The sequence below is a fragment of the Ips typographus genome, linkage group LG11 (assembly GCF_016097725.1).
Source record: "Ips typographus isolate SLU linkage group LG11, UJ_Ityp_2.0, whole genome shotgun sequence".
NCBI lineage: Eukaryota > Metazoa > Arthropoda > Insecta > Coleoptera > Curculionidae > Ips > Ips typographus.
The window spans coordinates 2551741-2572293 of NC_138432.1; the positions used below are offsets into that span (position 1 = coordinate 2551741).

The window sequence follows — 20553 nt, forward strand, 5'->3', positions numbered from 1 at the left end:
GTAGCGTGGATTCTGGAAGTGTGCAAGAGATCAACACGTGTTGGTAATAAAATCGAGGTGATGGCGGCAAAAATTGATGAAATTATGTTAATTGAAATGGTCCGACAATGAATGCAAATTCGCAAACTGGTCCTTGTTCATTCGGAAATACATATGAAATCGGTCTCTATTATCATTCATTTCGAGAAGCTCTATTAACGTGTGATATTCTCCATGAAAATAACGTGTCAAGTTTATTGGATGTATCCAATGTTTTCGTCTTTTTCTTTCTTCTAATACTAATAAACCTGCCACTGCTTCTATTTCTTGATCCCACTCATCAGAGGAACTGCTGCTTGCCATGATTTTTGAATGTTTTTGGTAATGTAGCTTAGCGTGGTATGAACTCGTATGTGCACACACAGTTCATCTGACGCATCACGTCGAGTGGCGTAGCGTGGTGTCGTGTCAGAACAATGTGTCCCTGCCTTAAACGTCAAAACAAAACCTAGTTTTCTATATAAACCATGATCCAAAAATGTTTCGTTATGGAGGTACATGGTCTTAAAGTTTTAAAAAAATAATAATAGTCCCTTTGGAGCAAGATGAATGTTCTGACGATATGTGGTATTTTTTAAATAATGCCTAAATTAATTCTATTTAGACTCACAATTGCTTCCATAACATTTTATTCATTATGTAGCTAAATTTTTAATAGTCATATGAATTTTACCACGCGATCCTTGGCCTTCAAAGATCCTCTAATCTCATTTTCTCAATATTCAGGTTAGGAACGAGAATTTGAAAAACGGTTTTTACTGGCCTATTTGGATGTTATTTGGCTACTTTTTCATAATGAAAAAGTCATATCATTCCATTTGTTTTTTTATTTTTTTTTTGGAATTTCAATCATGGTGTCAAAACTAGCCCCATGGCGGAGAAATATTCAACTAAATCAACGAGATTTTGGTTGATTCTTATTGACCAAGAAATGCTCTTTTCAACAATACCAAATATGTTGAAATTGGTCAAACCGTTAAGAAGTTAAAGCAGGTTATTGCAAAAACAATTGAACACCCCACGCCATCTTTGTTTTTGATATAACAGAAATTTCTGTTTTACGAAAATGATAGATAAATTGGTTCGCTTTAAAAATGTGGAAAAAAAATTCTGATTTATTGTGCAAAATTTATAGAAAATGCAATTTAAAAAATTAAGCTGGCAGTTACGGCCTCTGGTGGTCATTTTTAGAAATTGAAAATATTTTTCATTTTCAGCGATTCTTCATGGCCGATTTACGTAAAAATTTTTTTTATTCCAAAGTCATACGACGAACGGTTCCCGGGAAATGCTTTTAAAATTTGTGCATGACTTTTGACTATTGTCAAAATGTCGATAAGGATTAATGATTCAATAAAAATTACTTCCTCTGGTTACGTGACTGTTTTTCCAAATTTTAAGGACCCAAAAGCTAAAATTTGATTTTTTAAAAGGTCCCGTGACAGGTTAGGTGACAACGTTAAGGTTTTACGAAATTTTTGACACTTGATTTGACCTTGTGCCGAAACCTTCAAATTGATTTTCTAAGGTCAGGAGACTGTTTTTCCAAACTCTGACCAACAAAAAATATTTTTTGTACGGTTGTCTGAAATTACGGGTTATATTTTGACGTTTGCACGAATCTTCTAACTGTCCAGGTAACCAAGTTAGCACGTGTCAAATAAAGACACTTATCATTTAAAAGAAACAGTTGAAAAATTTGTAATTTAAATTTAGACAGTAATAAAATTGTAAGAACTAGGTCATGTGTAAAGGCCAGTTGACATTGTCAAAAACAGTCACGTGAAGTTCAAAACGCAGTTTAAACTTTGAAAAATGGTAAATTAAATTTAAACAGTTGTTAAAACTTAAATTGCAAAATACACGTTACGTGACGTTGAAAATGCAATTCTGCATGTTCTTGCAACACTGTAAAGGTCAGTTGACATCTGTCAAAATTAGTCACGTGACCTTAAAATGTGGTTTAAAATTAAAAACTTTGGCAAATTACATTTAGACTATTTTAGACAGTTGTAAAAGCAAGAGACACATCATGTGACTTTGATTATGTCATTTTAGAGCTTGCAACACTGTCCAAGCCAACTGACACCTGTCAAAAACAGTCACATGACTTTAAAATGTAATTTAAATGTTGACCATTTGGTAAATTAAATTTAGACATTTGTAAAAGCTGAAATTGTAAAATTCACGTTGTGCGACGTTAATAACACAATTTTGAGCCTGCAACACTGTAAAAGCCAGTTGACACCTGTTAAAAACAGTCACGTGACCATAAAAATGTAGTTTAAATGTTGAAAAATTGGTACATTTTTATAATAATTTGTAATGAATATTGTTTCAACTCAATATCATGTAACAAAGATTTTACCATAATAATTACTTGTGCCTATGCTGTTATGTTCAATTTTCAGTCAATTTTGTTATATTAATAAACTACATTTTGAAATATACAGACAATGCCCCACAATACTCTCAAATGCTTTATAAATATCTCAAAATGCCTCGTAATGTCTTGTAGTAATGGAAAAGTGCCTCATAATACCTCGAGTGTGTACACCAAATTACCTCGGCATTCTACCCCTCGGTTGATATGGAGAATAAGTATATTTATTAATACTACAACTAAAAACTTGGGTAAACCCTGCCTCATATACTACATATAATACATATTAACTCAAGGTTGAACAATGCAGTCTACAAAGTGAACAATGATGATTATTGTGTTAAAGGAAAAACCATATTGAAAACTGCATTGCTTTTTATTTTAATGTTACTATCATTAAAATCAGTTAACTCACCTTAAAACTTCCTTTTTTAATCCACTGTTGTAATGTAGTGTTACGGTTCAATTTTCTCCGTAGGGACTTACCTGGTGGTTTTTGTAATTCATTAATTCATGTTGCTTAATTTGGTTTGTTTACTACTGTTTACCTCTTTACGTTTGTTTATATCTTAAATCTTCAAGTCCGTTAATAGATGGCGTTACAGGTGTCTTATCTCTTCTCTTCTTTTTTGGTTGGTTAAATTCGTTTCACTGCTGTCAGCGGGCTGTCGCTGTCAGAGTTCTGTCTGTCAGCTTCAGTTCGGCTGTCAGTGTGTTTTAATCTGGCTTTTCTTTTACTGTTTCCTGTTGCAAATTGGTTTTTAGAATATTCTAGCGTAGTTAATTTCCCCACCTGACTTCCGGTTGTGTCCCTGGCTATTTAAGCTCGGGGGGAAGCCATTTTGGCTCCTTTTTGACCAGTGACCTTGCTGTGAGTGGTGAGACCAACAGCAAACCAGAGCCACCATTTTGTTGAACTCATCTAGTGAGGATTTTGTGTGGTCTGTTGTCGCTTCAGGCGGATTTGTTTGGTCCTCATAATTTGCAGCTGGGGTAAGTTTTCCTTTCTTGGTCAAGGGTTGTAATCTTATGGAAATGTGCTTGTGCAGGTTTTGTGCCAAATTTGTAGCCGATTTGGGGGCAGGGAGGAAAGAAAAACTACCCTTTCGACCATCAGAAAGGTAGCTATAGGGTTTTTGGAGAAAGCCAGGGCCTTATTCGTTCTTTGCTTTGAAAGGGTTCTTCGGTGAGGCTTTGACCACCTGAAAGGGTTCTTCGGTGAGGCTTTGACCACCTGAAAGGGTTCTTCGGAGAGGCTTCATCCACGCGGATTCAAATTGTAGTCCAGAGTAGGCCACCAAGTTCCATACTTCTGGGGGCTGTTACTGAGCAGTCTTCCAAGCCATAGAAAACCTCCCGAGACTGAACTGAGTTGAACTCCCAGTGGAGCAGTTTGGTTCACCGAAGGTTGACAGGCAAGCTCCCTTACCTTTGACTAACCACCCTGATTTTTCCCCTATCGTAAATATATTTTAAATATCTATAAAAGCCATCAGGAAAATAGTATTGCTAGATTGTGCTAGCCAAATCGCTCAGAACTATCTCTAATTTTTAACTCTATTTATTTAATTGATCATTTTATTTTATTTTTTTGATTGTATTGGGACCGACCCAATTTATTATTAATTCAATATACGTCATTGAATCTCTTTTACCACTTTGTTTTAATGTACAAGTCACAGGGCCTTTTAATACGCCAATTATCAACATATAATTGGCAATAGACTTAGTTCACCGGCTGCATTGTCACGTAAGTAATAGTAATTTGTTGCATTTTGTTGTACTTTGGGCCAGGGGACTGTCGGAACATCAGAAAGGTTTCCAACTTTGTACCTGCTTAAAGTTGGTGGCGCTTTGAACCCCTGGGTTAGTCGAGTATTTGCACACGCGTCCTAAGCCAGTCCACTGAACCAAAGTTTAGTTTAGTTTAGTTTTTTTGTCTCATGCTCAAACCAATTTCACGTGTAGCAATTTGGCGCCCAACGTTTGTGGCGTATTTTTGAGAATTGAGCAGCTTTTTACAACTTCCTGGTGACTTGTACATTGAAAATTACCTTGTTACTAACCAATTTATTGATTTATATTTGACTTAATGATTCACAACATTGTTTGAAGTTGGTTTGTATTCACCGATTTATTGATTTATTGGTTTATTGATTTTGTTTTATTGAAATTCGGTGATTTATTGATTTGATATATTGTTAGTTGAATTTTTTTTACCGTATTTTGTTCTGTTGTGAAAAATATTCGAGATGGAGTATAATATGAACATTTTACACTTGACTAAAGACATGCTTCGTTATGAACTTGCAGTTCGAGGTATGCCTACCTCAGATTCAAATACTGTTGACCAATTACGCGCTGCTTTCCGTCCTCTTTTAAAATTAGAAAAGAAAGGCAAGGGTTTGAAGAACCCAGCTTACCCTTTTAATGCCGAGGAAGAACTTGACACGATAGCTGAAGTTTTTGCTCAGGCTTTAAAACTCGTAAAGGAAATTTCGGGGGCTGAAGCCAGAAATATTTTTGAGCGGGCACAATCGCGTTTTATGCATTTGTACCAACGTTTAGATCGTATTCCTTTGGGGGGATTATCTGCTGATCTGATTGAGAAGCGTGCTCAACTGACTGTTGAGGTTTTGTCAACTTTAGACCAACTTGATAGGTTGTTAGCTTCGGAGCCGAATTTGAGCTCCGCTTTTGAACAGAGTGTTTCCGATAACGAGTCAGTATTGAGTGACCGGATTGATAGAACCGCCGCCCACAAATCTACACCTAATAAATCTTTTAATGGGGGCTCTAAAAATTGCCGTGTAGACAAATGGGGTCTTAAGTTTTCGGGGCATACTGATAAAATGTCAGTGCATAACTTTCTTGAACGAGCTACCGAGTTACGTTTAGCTCGCGGTCTTTCAGAAGCGGAACTGTTCGATTCGGCTATTGACTTGTTTTCCGAAAAAGCTTTGAATTGGTTTAGGGCAAATCGCGATCGGTTTAATGACTGGCAATCATTATCCGAACTTTTGACTCGACATTTTGAACCTCCAGACTATCGTGCTAGGTTGTTTAAAGAGATTTTAGACCGAACGCAAGATACGTCCGAAACTATTGTGGACTATCTTTCCAACATGAACGCATTGTTTAGGCGTCACGGTAGACTCTCGGCTGACGTGCAGTTGGATATCATTACCCGTAATTTGTCCCCATTCTATACTACTCAGCTTCCAGTTGTGTCAACATTGGAGGAGTTGGAGAGTGAGTGCTTGAAACTAGAGGCGAAAAAGTACCGTGTTGATCATTATGTACCGCCATCACGCAGGCGCCGAGACTTTGTCGAGCCCGATTTTGCTTTTATTGAATCTTCAATTACATCGGAAAGTTTTACTCCGACAACTGCCCCAATAGCTGCTTCTTATTTACCACCTTCGCCCACCACATTCCCCACCAATGTGGCCGCTCATTTGCCTCAGAACTCTAGTTTTCCTCGTTCAAACCAGGCCGATTCAGCTTCTTCTGGTAATCACCTCAACCCTCGCCCCAACCTCGCTAGATGCTGGAATTGTGATCAGACGGGTCACTTAAATAGAAATTGTCCGTTGCCACGCAAAAGACATTGTTATCGGTGTGGAACACCAGACGTTACCGTGAGTACTTGTCCCAAATGTCGGTCGGGAAACGCCTCTCGGAGGAACTGATTGGTCGCGCGGTTTCTCCTTCGCCCAACTTTTCGACCATCGAATTGCCCCTAAATAATACCAAGTTTTTAGACTTCATTTTTTCACACGCCCAGGGCGATGAACGTCCTTACTTGGAAGTTTCAATTTTGGGTTTAAAAATGTTAGGTTTGCTGGATTCAGGCGCTTCACGCACAATAGTAGGACAAAGTGGCTATGTTATTTTACAAAATTTGGGCCTTCAGCTAGTTAGAAAGCATAGTAATTGCACGGTTGCCAACGGTCAAGTCTGTGCTAGCATAGGTTTTATTTCAGCACCGATCACTCTTATGAATAAAACCCACTTTGTTGAAGTTTTGGTATTACCCGAATTAAGTCATCAACTTATTTTGGGAGTTGATTTTTGGAAGGCAATGAAACTGATTCCTGATTTACAACAGGATGTCTGGCACTTTGCTGACTCTCTACCACAGACAGAAGTCTGCGGTGTGGTTGATGCGGAACTGTTGTCTGATTTAGACCGGCAGGCTCTTGATAAATTTGTTAAGGAGAGAGTTTTCTCATCGGGAACCGGGCTTGGCTGCTGCAAAGTAGCTGAGCATGTTATCGAATTGTTGCCTGGCACTTTGCCAATCAAACAGCGTTATTATCCTGTTTCACCTTTTAAGCAACGGCTTATCGATGAGGAAATTGATGAAATGTTAAAGCTGGGGGTTATAGAGCCATCAAAGAGCCCGTGGTCTAGTCCAGTTTGTTTGGTTAAAAAAAAGGACAATAGTTATCGCTTTTGCATTGACTTTAGGAAGCTGAACAGTAAAACAAAGAAAGATTCGTACCCTATTCCGTACATTTCAGCCATTTTAGATCGATTGAAAAATGCTCATTACATTAGTTCAATCGATATTAAATCAGCTTTCTGGCAAGTACCTTTGAGTGAAGCTTCCAAAGAGTTGACCGCCTTTACAGTGCCTGGCAGGAATTTGTTTCAGTTCACCCGTATGCCTTTTGGCTTGACCAACGCACCAGCAACCTGGCAAAGAATTATAGACCGTGTTTTAGGGGTAGATTTGGAAAACAATGTTATGGTTTATCTTGACGACATTATCATAATTTCTAGTACCTTTAATGAGCATTTGAGGATCTTGGGACTCGTTTTTGACCGTTTAAAGGACGCAGGCCTTTTGGTGAAACCTGAAAAGTGTCATTTTTGTAAGCCCGAACTTAAGTACCTTGGCCACGTTGTAGATTCTAAGGGTTTAAGACCTGACCCCGAAAAAGTACAGGCCATTGTCAATATTTTGCCACCTACTAACTTAACTGAGATTCGTAGATTTATTGCCACTGCCAGTTGGTATAGACGGTTCATACCCTCTTTCTCTAGCATCCTGTCACCATTATCTCATTTAACTAGGAAAAATGTCAAATTTAACTGGACACCCGAATGTCAATCTTCTTTTAACACCATTAAAGAGGCTCTAATAACTGCACCCGTTTTAACTTGCCCTGATTTCGATAAAACCTTTGTCTTGCAAACCGATGCTTCACATTACGGTTTGGGTGCTGTATTGACACAATCATTTGCTGATGGCGAAAAGGTTATTTGTTACCTATCAAGGTCGCTTACCCGTCAAGAAATGAAGTTAACTGTGACAGAGAAGGAGTGTTTGGCAGTCATCTGGGGTGTTGAGAAGCTCAGACATTATTTGGAGGGCGTGCATTTCAAGGTTATAACGGACCACCATTCACTACTGTGGCTTCATAATTTAAAGGATCCTCAGGGTCGCTTGGCTCGTTGGGCACTTCGTTTACAACCGTACGATTGTCAGTTAATTCACAGGAAAGGAAAGGAACACATTGTTCCAGACTTTTTGTCCAGATCTGTACCAGTTAGTGTCAGCGCGGCCTTGATTTCCGATCAGGCTCTTTTAGAAGCCAAAGATGCGTGGTACCGTGGCATGCTTCACCGTATTGAACAACACCCTAATAAATTTCCCTGTTGGCGGGTTGAGGGTGGCAAACTTTACAAGTTCGTCAAGACATCGAACCCTGACTTTCTAGAAAATTCTAGCAGTTGGAAGTTGGTGGTGCCTAAAGATAGTCGGAAAGAAATTTTGTCTCGTTGTCATGATTTACCCACCTCGGGTCACGTTGGGATGTTTAAGACCTTTTGGAGGATAGCAGAACGTTACTACTGGCCTAAATTGCGATCTGATGTTCACAAATACATCAGTCATTGTCATATTTGTGCTCAGAACAAAGTAGAGCAAAAACCGCCCGCAGGACTAATGGGAAATCGCCCTGTTGTTAATCAACCCTGGCAATCTATCAGCCTTGATTTTGTGGGTCCTTTAGTAAGATCAAAAAGCGGGAATAGCCATATTTTAGTGGTCACTGACTATTTTTCCAAATATGTCGTAACACATCCATGTCGTTCAGCTAATGCTAAAACTTTGACAAGATTTCTCGAAAACAATGTCTTTCTAGTTTATGGCGCACCCCAAACCTTAACCTGTGACAACGGTACTCCAATGAGGTCTAGAGAGTTTCGAGCTTTATGTGACAGGTATAAAGTTAATATCTTTTTTACGGCCGCCTATTATCCTAGGGCTGATCATACCGAGCGTGTAAATAGAGTCATTAAAACCATGTTAAAAACTTATGTAGATCAAGGCAACCATCGAACTTGGGAAGACAATTTTCCGGCAATTTCTTGCGCAATCAGAACTTCTCGCCATGAAACAACAGGTTACACCCCTTATTTTATCAATTTCGGGAGGGAGCATAAACTTTTTGGTCAGGATTTCACTGAAGGTATTCCTACTGTTGACACTGAACTTCAACAGATCGTAACTAAACGCATACAGGGTTTTAAAGACATGTTCCTGAAAGTGTCTGAGCGAATTTTAAAGTCTCGCGATAAGAGCCAACATCAGTATAATTTGCGACGACGACCCGTTAGTTACTTTGTTGGTCAACGTGTTTGGAAGAAAAACAAAAGTTTATCCAATGCCGCTAACTATTTCAGCGCCAAATTGGCTCCCGAATTTGTGGGACCGTTCATAATTCACAAACGAACCGGCACGTGTACTTATGAATTGAAAGATTCAAATGGCGTGAGTAAGGGAGTTTGGCATGTGCAAGACTTGAAACCGGTTGTTGAGTAACTCCATCTCGATATTGCGCAACAAGCAGAACGCGGATTGTTTAATTCACTTGGTTATTGTTTTATTCATTATCCTCTTGCGGTGACTGTTTAGTCAAATTTATTGTATTTTTCCTTAATTTTGCGTTTTGAAACATCATTAGCGGTGTTCATTATCTATCTCGATTAGCGTTATTACTATCGTATCTTTTTATTTGTAAACTATTAATTTGATGGCTTTCTTATTCGCGTTTTGCCGTGCGTGACCACGTTACGGTTTTTACATTGATTACCTGATTTTGATGATTACCTTTTTCCCTGACTTATTACCTTTATCTTACCTTATCTTTTTGACTTACCTTGTCTTTTATCTCTTACCTAGAATCAATTTGCGTAATATTAATTACCTTGTTGGTTGTTTCGATAAATTACCTTGCGTTTTTCCTTGTTAGCTCGGTTTATTTTGACACTTTGTCGCTTTTTGGGGGTCCATCAAGTTAAGTTATTTGATTAATCCGCGAGTGCGGGATGTTTCTGACTTGATCACCCGTTTAATCGAGCTAATAAGTTGGTTTTTGCGTTTAGTTAGGTCTTTGATTAGTTCTTGCCTTTATCATTGCCTCTTTCTTGTTTCTTTTCCTTTCCGTGACTGACCTTTTTTTCTTTTTGGCGATAATGGAGCCTAATGCCTTGTAACTTTTTGATTAGGCTTCATTATTCAGGGTTAGTGGTGGGTATACATTCTAGTTCTCAAAGATTAATCTTTGAAAGACTCTGGTAGACAATTTCAGATCACAGAGTATTACACAAAATCATCGTGTTTGTCTGTTGCATGACGTGACACTATCGTTATGCAACAAAAGTTTTTGGTGATAATGGAACCTAATGCCTTGTAACTTTTAATTAGGTTTCATTATTAAGGGTCAGTGGCGGGTACTAATTCTCGATTGAGAGTGTTCTGTGGATCGCTTAATACCCAGAATAATGCACCATAACATAGTGCTATGATTTGATAAATTTGTTGGTCGGTCACTTCCTTTTTCCTATCTTTCCTTTCTTGCTTACCTATAATTACTTTCTTTTTGCTCTTTCATTTATTATTTTTTCTCTTTTCATACCTTTTCTTACCTTGAATTTCGATTGCGTCTCATTATTACCTCGATTGCGACTCGGAAGTATTTTGGGATAGTGGGGAGCAGTTTTTTTCTTATCTTTTTGCTTAACTTTTTAATGTCACTTTGGTAATCTTATAGTCATTTCGTAACTTATATCATCATTAACTTTAACTTTAATTTTGCTAAGACTTTTTGCTTTTGTTGTTTTTTTTTTTAATTTGGTTTTTGGCTTCACCCTTTTTGATGATAATTAATTAACTTTAACTTTACGTTAGTAAAAGAGTAAGAAGAGTAGAAGTAATTAACGTTGTGCTATAGTCAGTGATTTTCATATCGTATCTACCTTTTTTGCAGTTTTTCTATTGTTTATAAATTAATTTCATAACTTTTGTTTTGATGCTTTGGTAATTTGTTTAGTGACTTTGATTTTGGATTGATTGAAGTTGACGGTTTGATCTTTGCGGTTTGGTTTTGTACCTTCTCTTGTTAGAGGTTATTACCGCAAATGTTTTTTTTTTTGGGACTGCTGCCGTTTGGATTATTTAGCTGTTTGCTGTTTTGGATTAGTGCAGCAGTTCTGTCACTTTATGTGGATTTATTACCGTTTAATCAACTTCACTCTAATCCATAAATCATTTTCTTGTGTTTGGTTTCGTAACGTAGCATCACATTGCATCAAGATTTAGTTTCTTTATGTAATTTCTCTAAAGTTTTGGTCGATTCCTACGGGGGTTAGTTAAATGCATTCTAACTTCTGACAGCAAGGGTTATACATTGCTTGGAGAGATTCAAAATTAGTTTTCAGTTTTAATTAATATTGTTGTTATCATACCTTTTTGTCTTTGATTATGGTTATCTTACCTTTGCGTTTCATTATTGTTTATATTTTGATACCTTATCTTATCTTAACTCAATTACTGCTTAAATTATTGACTGTCTGCTCTCTGCTTCTCATATACTTCTAATAATTTTTTTTTACTCTTGGATTTGTCTTAGTTTTAGGTTGGTAGATCACTTTGCTTGTTCGTATGGGCTGAGTGAAGTTGGGTGTCGTCTTGGTCACGAGTCCTTTAAGGCTTTTGAGAGGGTTGTCCATGGGGGGAGCTTCTCCGAGGCTCTGTAAGTACCTCAATGGCCCTGAAGTACAGGGAGGCTCTACTGTGGCGACCTCAGCCTCTTTGGCTTGGTCTTGTGGGATTTGGCGACAGTGACTTTTCTCGGAACACCCCGATTAAATTTAATTTTTTTTTGTGACTACCGGTGCTTTTGGGCATCTTTCAGGTTGGAAGTGGTTCCTTTAACATCACTCCCTTTGTTGGTGGACTTAGGTTTCTTCTCTTTTTCAGTTAGTAGTTTGTCTTTTTTTTCTCTATTTTCCACCTGGCGGATGACTGCATGGAGCTTCGTTTTTCCTTGGGGAGTAGGCGGCGGTCTTTGTTTCGTGGCTGAGGCTCACACTGAGACTGGTATACGAGGTCCCTCCCACTGACGGAGTATGACGCAATGCCAGTTAGTGTTTATCCCTTACATCTTTCTCTTTAACTCAGACCAGTGAGAGTTTCCGTGGCGGGGCGGGGTCCGCTGTCGCTTTCTTTGGGGGGGGGCGGGGTGCTGTGGAGTTGTTTGCCATTATTTTTATTTTATTTGTTTTTAGTTTTATTTTGTGATAGGTTCGGTTCCTTTGTGCTTGATGTGTCTCAAGCTTTCGTTCGTACCAAGGGTGGTACGGGTAGCCCAGTGAGATTCTGGTTTCATTTGATCATTTGATTAGCCTTCATGCCAGGGGTGGTATGAAGAGACCGATGGGATTTCGGCGTTATTATTGATAATATTTGGTTTATTTGTGGGTTGATCATCGTCGATAACCTACTTTATTGTAGCTTATCTCCTAACTTGGGAGAGGGGGAGCTGTTACGGTTCAATTTTCTCCGTAGGGACTTACCTGGTGGTTTTTGTAATTCATTAATTCATGTTGCTTAATTTGGTTTGTTTACTACTGTTTACCTCTTTACGTTTGTTTATATCTTAAATCTTCAAGTCCGTTAATAGATGGCGTTACAGGTGTCTTATCTCTTCTCTTCTTTTTTGGTTGGTTAAATTCGTTTCACTGCTGTCAGCGGGCTGTCGCTGTCAGAGTTCTGTCTGTCAGCTTCAGTTCGGCTGTCAGTGTGTTTTAATCTGGCTTTTCTTTTACTGTTTCCTGTTGCAAATTGGTTTTTAGAATATTCTAGCGTAGTTAATTTCCCCACCTGACTTCCGGTTGTGTCCCTGGCTATTTAAGCTCGGGGGGAAGCCATTTTGGCTCCTTTTTGACCAGTGACCTTGCTGTGAGTGGTGAGACCAACAGCAAACCAGAGCCACCATTTTGTTGAACTCATCTAGTGAGGATTTTGTGTGGTCTGTTGTCGCTTCAGGCGGATTTGTTTGGTCCTCATAATTTGCAGCTGGGGTAAGTTTTCCTTTCTTGGTCAAGGGTTGTAATCTTATGGAAATGTGCTTGTGCAGGTTTTGTGCCAAATTTGTAGCCGATTTGGGGGCAGGGAGGAAAGAAAAACTACCCTTTCGACCATCAGAAAGGTAGCTATAGGGTTTTTGGAGAAAGCCAGGGCCTTATTCGTTCTTTGCTTTGAAAGGGTTCTTCGGTGAGGCTTTGACCACCTGAAAGGGTTCTTCGGTGAGGCTTTGACCACCTGAAAGGGTTCTTCGGAGAGGCTTCATCCACGCGGATTCAAATTGTAGTCCAGAGTAGGCCACCAAGTTCCATACTTCTGGGGGCTGTTACTGAGCAGTCTTCCAAGCCATAGAAAACCTCCCGAGACTGAACTGAGTTGAACTCCCAGTGGAGCAGTTTGGTTCACCGAAGGTTGACAGGCAAGCTCCCTTACCTTTGACTAACCACCCTGATTTTTCCCCTATCGTAAATATATTTTAAATATCTATAAAAGCCATCAGGAAAATAGTATTGCTAGATTGTGCTAGCCAAATCGCTCAGAACTATCTCTAATTTTTAACTCTATTTATTTAATTGATCATTTTATTTTATTTTTTTGATTGTATTGGGACCGACCCAATTTATTATTAATTCAATATACGTCATTGAATCTCTTTTACCACTTTGTTTTAATGTACAAGTCACAGGGCCTTTTAATACGCCAATTATCAACATATAATTGGCAATAGACTTAGTTCACCGGCTGCATTGTCACGTAAGTAATAGTAATTTGTTGCATTTTGTTGTACTTTGGGCCAGGGGACTGTCGGAACATCAGAAAGGTTTCCAACTTTGTACCTGCTTAAAGTTGGTGGCGCTTTGAACCCCTGGGTTAGTCGAGTATTTGCACACGCGTCCTAAGCCAGTCCACTGAACCAAAGTTTAGTTTAGTTTAGTTTTTTTGTCTCATGCTCAAACCAATTTCACGTGTAGCAGTAGATAGTTTAAAATATTGCACAGGATTTTATTCTTCTCCAACTTGACTTGATTGCAGTCCCTGGGAAATGTAGTCACTTTCTTCATAAAAGTTGTGCTTTTTCAACCACATGGAAAAGTAGTGATGTATGCAGCATATACCAGTTGCAGATCTGTAAGACTAGCCTAATTAGTTACTAGAACCACCCTTAAAAAACGTGTAGTAATGATGCATCAGCAATAGCATGGTTTATTACATAGGTTAGGTATGAAATTGTCATCGTAATCTTACCTGGGCCCAGCAGCTGTTGCATCCATTATGTCAATCAAAAAACATACATTTCCTTGATATTAGTGTATAATTTTCATTAATTAAATTATTGGATTTTGTCATAAAAATATAATTTAGCAGCATGTTCTAGTCTAGGTAGTTTTTTTTGACATAACAAGTGACAAGTGGGAATTTTACTTCAACACAACAGATCCAAGAGGGCGGCCCTATCAGCAAAACCTGTTTCCTCAAAGCGATACGTCGCGTGACGTCACAGTGGATGCTCGGCTGCACAGTATGAACTTAAAACCAATGGGTTATTCTTTACATTGAACAAGTGAAGTCCACCTCTACTGAGTGGAGGTATTACTTTCCTTCTGACAAAGTATTTATACTATAAAGTGATACGCTTGAATAATCAAAATATCTAAAAATTCAGCTTTATTAAGTATTGGCTTATTTCTTTAAACAAAAACATTGCAGCTGCACAAAGATGTTTGCTTTACAATCATAGTACTAGATAGGTAAATATTGTCTCATATGAGTAGTTTCTAGACCTATTAGTTGAACTCACACCAAACTACCTTATTACTGCTATTACTGTGAGTTCCCAATCAAACTACCCGTCTGAAAGGACTTTCACGTTGTGACTTGAGTATTAAAAGACTGACTGGTTCTGTCTTTGAAAAAAAACTGTATTATCGGGGGTAATATCCCTAGTGCATTTAATTTTTCCGGAAAAATTCGGAAAAAACGAGTTTCTAAGTATTTCCACAGGAAAAATTAGATGCACGAGGGATATTTGGTAAGATTATTTCCTGAGTTAAATAAACATTTTATTTTAATACAACATTTTTTTAAAATTAAAACAATACTTAATAAGAACCATAACTTTCAAGCCAGAAAGGGTAATTACTTCAAACTCATTTTAAATTACAATTAATATAAAAATTACAATTATTGTAGGTTACAGGAGTATCGTTAGCCATATCGGTTAGATTGTTTTTAATTATGTTTGTAGTAGCACTATTCTCTATGTTGCTGTGAGGAGTGTCAAACGATTGATGGTGTTGGCTCGAAGAAGTGTCTATTTTCTGTTTTTTCAAGGGAGCTTCGAAGCTTGTAGATGGTACATTATTTTGGACGGTTCTTAAAGCAGTAATGATACTTGAATGATGTTCTGTCCATTTGTAGATATGGTTGGATAGACGCAGCTTTAGAATGTCCTGTGATTTTGATGAGTTGCTGCTCGCCTACACCGGCCTTTGCAAGATTAGTAACAGCAGTTGATCGCATAGAATGGTTAGATATTTTAATTTCTTTCGTGTTCACACCTGTTTTTTGCGCTGCGTCTTTTGTCCATTTTAATAGTTCATTTCTTCCAACAGGAACGTTTTTAAACCATCCAGTGTTACGATTGGACTGCCATGCTGAATTTGGTGTCAAAAACAATCTATTTGTTGTTATTTTAGACGTTCGTTTGTCCAACAGGGATTTGTACAAACGTACCGGACAAAACTCAGGGTTTTTTGAATTAGGAACAAGCCACTTCCTATCGCACAGATTTTTTGCACCACCTTGTGCAGTTTTGCTGAAGACTGTATTGTACTGAATCCTTCCTGAAACAAGGGATACATAATTTAACTTAAATGTCAAAATATCTTTTGTAGTGTGATTTTAAAGTAGATTTATGTAGCTTTTATTTTTTTTGGAAAAGCAAAAGGAATTTTTGTGGTCTTATATCGTTTTTGATTTTATTATAAAAATAGTATAGCTAGCAAATTTTGGATGCTAAAAAATGACAAACGTGATTTATACAAGGTATTGCAAAAAAGACATTAAAAAATTGCGAAAACAGATTTTATGCCAAGATAAAAAGAATGCGCACATATTTTGTTTTGATATAAGCGTTTTTTGTGCCAAATTACAATAAATAGTTACAGATTTTGATGCAAAATTAAAAAGCAAGATCTCACCTGTTTTGATCCCATAATTATCAGTTTCTTCTTTAAAATGTTCTGATAAGCAACGAGCCGCTTCTCCGCCTCTCCAAGCAAGCTCAACTGCTGCAATAAAGTAAAATTTACGCTGCAACCCGGTTGGAGTTGTCTCATCCCATAAGGACACCATCTTGTAGTACTCGTCCATATTTAAAGAAGCTGAACTTGTTTTCCATTTTTCTTCATGTTTCTCGAGACTTCTCCTTTTCGCATTTCGAGCGTCTCTACCTGACTTAAAGGCAATGTCGTGGAATGGGTCGAACACGATATTAAATTCTTGAAAATATTTTTCCTGTAGTTTTTTGGCAACGATATTCCACATTACTTTTACACACAGTTCTTTATAGTTTTTTCCATTAGCTTTACGCATGTTCCATGTCCAGTCCTTGAAGATTAAATTTAGCTCGCCTGTCCTGTAGTTGTTATCTGGAGTAATTGGTAATTTTTTGCTTGGCAAAATTCCATAAATTGCTTCCAGATCGATGTGTGAGTCTTCTGAGTATTTAGTGGAACACTATTTTCAACAGCCCCGTTAATTTTACTTTCGGAAACATTTCCAAACCGATTCATTTTGAGTTTCAGTTGAAAAATTAATAAATTCGTAAGCGTCGTTTGTGATTTTTGTTGTTGGTAACGGTACATAGCAACACAGCATAGAAACCATCAAGTTTGTTTTTACAAGGCAACTTGTCAAACTTGCATGAAACTGCTGACAGCTAAGTTGACAGTTGTTAAGTGATTTTTTCACTTAAAATTTACATTTGTTATACTAATTCTTGATAGCGATTGGTCAAAATTGATAGGAAGGAAATAATCGATAAAAAACCGGGAAAAAAGGGGATGCCGACTCACCAACAACGTGCCCCACATACATAATCATTAACAAAACATCAAAGTTTAAGTAAGGTTAGAGCCGCTTTCTTTCGACACTCAATTCCAATCATGTTTCGCGACCATGATTTTAGGATTCGATCGAAATCCTTAGAAACATGATTCATTTTAGGAAGACGAAAGAACATGTGCTGGCTCTTTGGAAGTTGTTATGTCAAAAGTGTTATACAAAAGTCAAAATACAGACATCTTTTTAATTTAATTTAATATTATTGTTTTCGTTTTTGTTATAAATGGATGATTTTATTTTGGTAAGCTATCAATCAAATCAAAAACAATATAACATCTTCTTAGTTTTAATATGGATTTTAGGAAGAGCTTTTAAAAGATTCTGGTACGATTTCCTCTTCTTCATAAGAAGACGAGGAAGAAGATTACCAGCCTCGAACAAAACGCAGAAGAATTGTGGACTACATGAATACAATAGAAACCTATTCAGAGCTGGAATTTAAGCAACACTTCCGTTTAAATCGAAGTACATGTCAGAAGATAATTGGTAGATAATATTTTTCTATTTTGAAAAATGGTGAGACCTGTACTTAATATCTGATAGATTCAATGTGACTATCAGTAGTTCACACTCATCAATAGTATCACTTCATCGAATTATAAGTGCAGTTTTGCAATATTTAGTTGAGATAAGTAATGACCATATAAAATGGCCAAACAGAGAAGAAGCTGAGATAGACTCCCAACGATTTCTATTAAAAAAAGGATTGTCTAACATTATTGGGGCAGTGGATGGAAGTCATTTGAAGATTGTGCGTCCTTTGCAGAATGAGCAAGATTATGTTAATAGAAAAGGCTATCATAGCATCCTTCTGCAGGGAATTGTGAATTCTAGGAAGGCTTTTGTAAGCATAAAAGCTGGAGAACCAGGTTCCATGCATGATGCCAGAATGTTGCGCAGATCTGCAATCTACAATTTGGCTGAAGAAAATTATGATGGTCTTTTCTATGGCAACTATTGTTTGCTAGGTCATTCAGCATATCCGGCCAGAAGGTGGCTAGTAACTCCATATAAAGACAATGGACATCTATCAGAAGATCAAAGACAATTTAATTATAAACATTCTGCCACCAGAATTGTTATAGAACATGCTTTTGGTCTACTCAAAGGCAGATTTCGTCGAATCAGAAGTTTTGAAAACACTGACTTGCAGTTATTTACAAATTGTGTGATAGCCTCATGTGTTTTACATAATATGTGTATTTCATGTAATGACATTTTTGATGAAATTTTTATTGAACCAGATGAATTTGAAGTAGAGGAATAAAATGTATAGCCTTCATTATAATAAGCTGTTTTATTGGTACAAATCTTGGTACCCCTTACAAGATAAAAACTACAGGTTATTATTACTACAGGCTTATTAGGGCTTGTTAGTTTTAACAGTGTCTTATGTACCCATGTCAAAACATATTATTATGTATTAATATATTAATTATCCTTATATAATTATTATATTAGACTTACATTTATACTTCCTAAAGAACAAACAAATAATTAATTCTAGAAACAGCAAAATAACAAACTTCGGAACAAGTGAGTACCTGGTACAAAAATACTGTTATCTACTTAATCATAAATAACATTTCTTAAGATAGGCCTACAATAAGTCTTTATTTTTCTGATTCTCTCAATTGTAAATAACATTGTAATAATTCCACCTTTTTTTTCTCAATAGCAAGTTTTTCTTTTTCTAGCTCCATTTTTTCCTTGTGTCTTTTATTTTTACACTCTTCTCGAAATGTACTTTTGCTTTTTTTTTGTAAAGGGGTCTTTGTTTTTTCTGAACTACTTTCTTTAAAGTTATCACTTTCAGTAATATCACTCAAAGTATTGTCAGACACATTCTCACTAGCTGAAGTAGATGGAAGGATCGGGTCATTCTTGAGCTCACTTTTCTTTATTCCAACTTCAACACAGGTGCCTGTCTCTGTATTTATTGGCTTATGTCCAAATAACCCATTGAGCCTATTATGAAATTTGTAATTTTGCGCCCCACGTCCTGATTTTTTTGGTCCTTTGTTGTCCTTTATTGACCTGTAAACTCTCATCAAGTTGATCCACTTTCTCTCAACTTTTAATGCAGATCGCTAAAATAGAAACCAAACATTGCTTACTAATCAGATATTGATATAGGTATACATGATTTAAATTTTTAAATGGTTTATCCACAAATAATTTACATAATAGTTTTGTGCTGCCAGCTTCTCTGAAATAATGCTCCAAACATGTTTCTTTTTATTGGCATTACTGAAATCTTCCATATGCTGTTCGTACAAGTCAATTAATAGGAGAGTTTCCTTCTCTGTCCATAATTTGTCCAAACAATCAAGATTGCACTGTCCTGACTCTTGTGTATCAGTAATCAATGTATCGTCATTTGTATATGGACCCTGATCAGGTGATTTAGAACTATGTTCATTAAGTAACATTTGAACAAAATGCATATCTAAAATTTCCATAAAATATTAATACTAAATACAAAATCCATAAGAATAAACTTACCATTAGTAGCTCGATGAAATCCTCCTCATTTAACTCAAACGTTATCAATGAGTTGGTTTCAGGATCCTGAACCTCTAAAATGTTTTTTGTGGAAGCCATTGATGAATTTTATGAATATAAACTAAACTCTGTTGTCTGTATTTACAAATAAAAATAAAATTTGAGGTTATGTGTGTTGTGATTAGAATATTGACGTATGTCACTTGAATTTCAATCATGAAATCTTCGCCCCTTACCCCTCTGAAACATAAATAATTCATGTTTCGGAGGGGAAGAGGGATTACCGATCCGAATCCGATTTTCGACAGTTCGGAATCGTGTTTTGGAACTCGCAAAAATCAAAGAAACGTGATTCTTAAATCATAACGCGTTTTGATCCGAAATCACATGTCGAAAGAAAGCAGCTTAGGTTTTCAGAAAATATAATTCTTCCTGTTCTTATATTTAGGCCTTTCTCTAACAAGGTTTACTTATACCTACTCTCTACCATTTACACCACATCCTCCCACCTGAGAAACTTCTCATAAGTTTCTCAGTTAAATTTACTCTAAAAATCTTTTTGGTAATTTTAGATTTCTGCCACTTCGCGTGTGTAACGAAACGGGTACTTTGCTTTTAACACTGTCACTTCCGATCTCCACGTTAGACGGTTCACTTTGAGTGCACAACGGATCGGGTACTCTGCTTTAATCACTTTCACTCCCGTTTTCCGCGTTAGGCAGCCTATGAAGCTCACGATGTCCTACCTCAAAAGGCAGGACACTGTCTGTGGCGTAGCTCCACAGATCCCTTTGAGCTATCGGTAACTTCCTTCATGACCTCGATTTCGAAAGCAAAAATCCTCTGGACAGGACTCAGAACCTGCCCTCCTGATGTACGAACTCGCACCAAACGCACTGTTGCATCCTTTCCAGGAAACGTTTCGACAATTTGTCCAATTGGCCAGTCCATACGTTTGTCATTATCATTGCCAACGAGAACTATTTCTCCCAATTTCACACGACGAATAGGTGATATTTTACTGGTAAACAACTTTAAATGTCCGAGGTATTCATTACGAAAAAGTCTCCGTAAATCATCTCGGAGTTGTTGCAAGCGTCTTATCTTTCTAGACCACATT

The 20553-nt window shown here is 37.2% G+C and overlaps 2 protein-coding genes and 1 long non-coding RNA gene across 7 annotated transcripts; 2 read left to right on the top strand and 1 right to left on the bottom strand.

Moving 5' to 3' along the window:
• The first annotated feature begins 2882 nt into the window (after window positions 1-2882).
• Window positions 2883-6324, top strand: LOC145735197 (uncharacterized). 3 transcript variants are annotated; one of them, XM_081989002.1, is made up of 4 exons: window positions 2883-3415; window positions 3472-3543; window positions 3600-3640; window positions 3706-6324. In XM_081989002.1, the coding sequence occupies exon 4, from the start codon at window positions 4675-4677 to the stop codon at window positions 6112-6114; it is 1440 nt and encodes a 479-aa protein (XP_081845128.1). In that variant the 5' UTR covers window positions 2883-3415; window positions 3472-3543; window positions 3600-3640; window positions 3706-4674; the 3' UTR covers window positions 6115-6324. The 3 variants fall into 3 exon arrangements, with proteins under 3 accessions (XP_081845128.1, XP_081845126.1, XP_081845127.1); XM_081989000.1 differs by having other exon boundaries at window positions 3600-6324; XM_081989001.1 differs by having other exon boundaries at window positions 3632-6324.
• Window positions 6325-11273: 4949 nt separating this feature from the next.
• LOC145735198 (uncharacterized) lies at window positions 11274-13460 on the top strand. 2 transcript variants are annotated; one of them, XR_014179601.1, is made up of 3 exons: window positions 11274-12799; window positions 12856-12927; window positions 12984-13460. It is a non-coding gene; the product is annotated as an uncharacterized LOC145735198 (long non-coding RNA). The 2 variants fall into 2 exon arrangements; XR_014179602.1 differs by having other exon boundaries at window positions 13016-13460.
• A 4930-nt stretch (window positions 13461-18390) lies between these two features.
• LOC145735465 (uncharacterized) lies at window positions 18391-20553 on the bottom strand. 2 transcript variants are annotated; one of them, XM_081989380.1, is made up of 3 exons: window positions 19434-20553; window positions 19112-19377; window positions 18391-19018 (listed from the first exon to the last, which is right to left on the bottom strand). In XM_081989380.1, exons 2-3 carry the CDS (start codon window positions 19373-19375, stop codon window positions 18542-18544), a joined length of 741 nt encoding a protein of 246 aa, XP_081845506.1. In that variant the 5' UTR covers window positions 19376-19377; window positions 19434-20553; the 3' UTR covers window positions 18391-18541. The 2 variants fall into 2 exon arrangements, with proteins under 2 accessions (XP_081845506.1, XP_081845505.1); XM_081989379.1 differs by lacking the exon at window positions 19434-20553 and having other exon boundaries at window positions 19112-19425.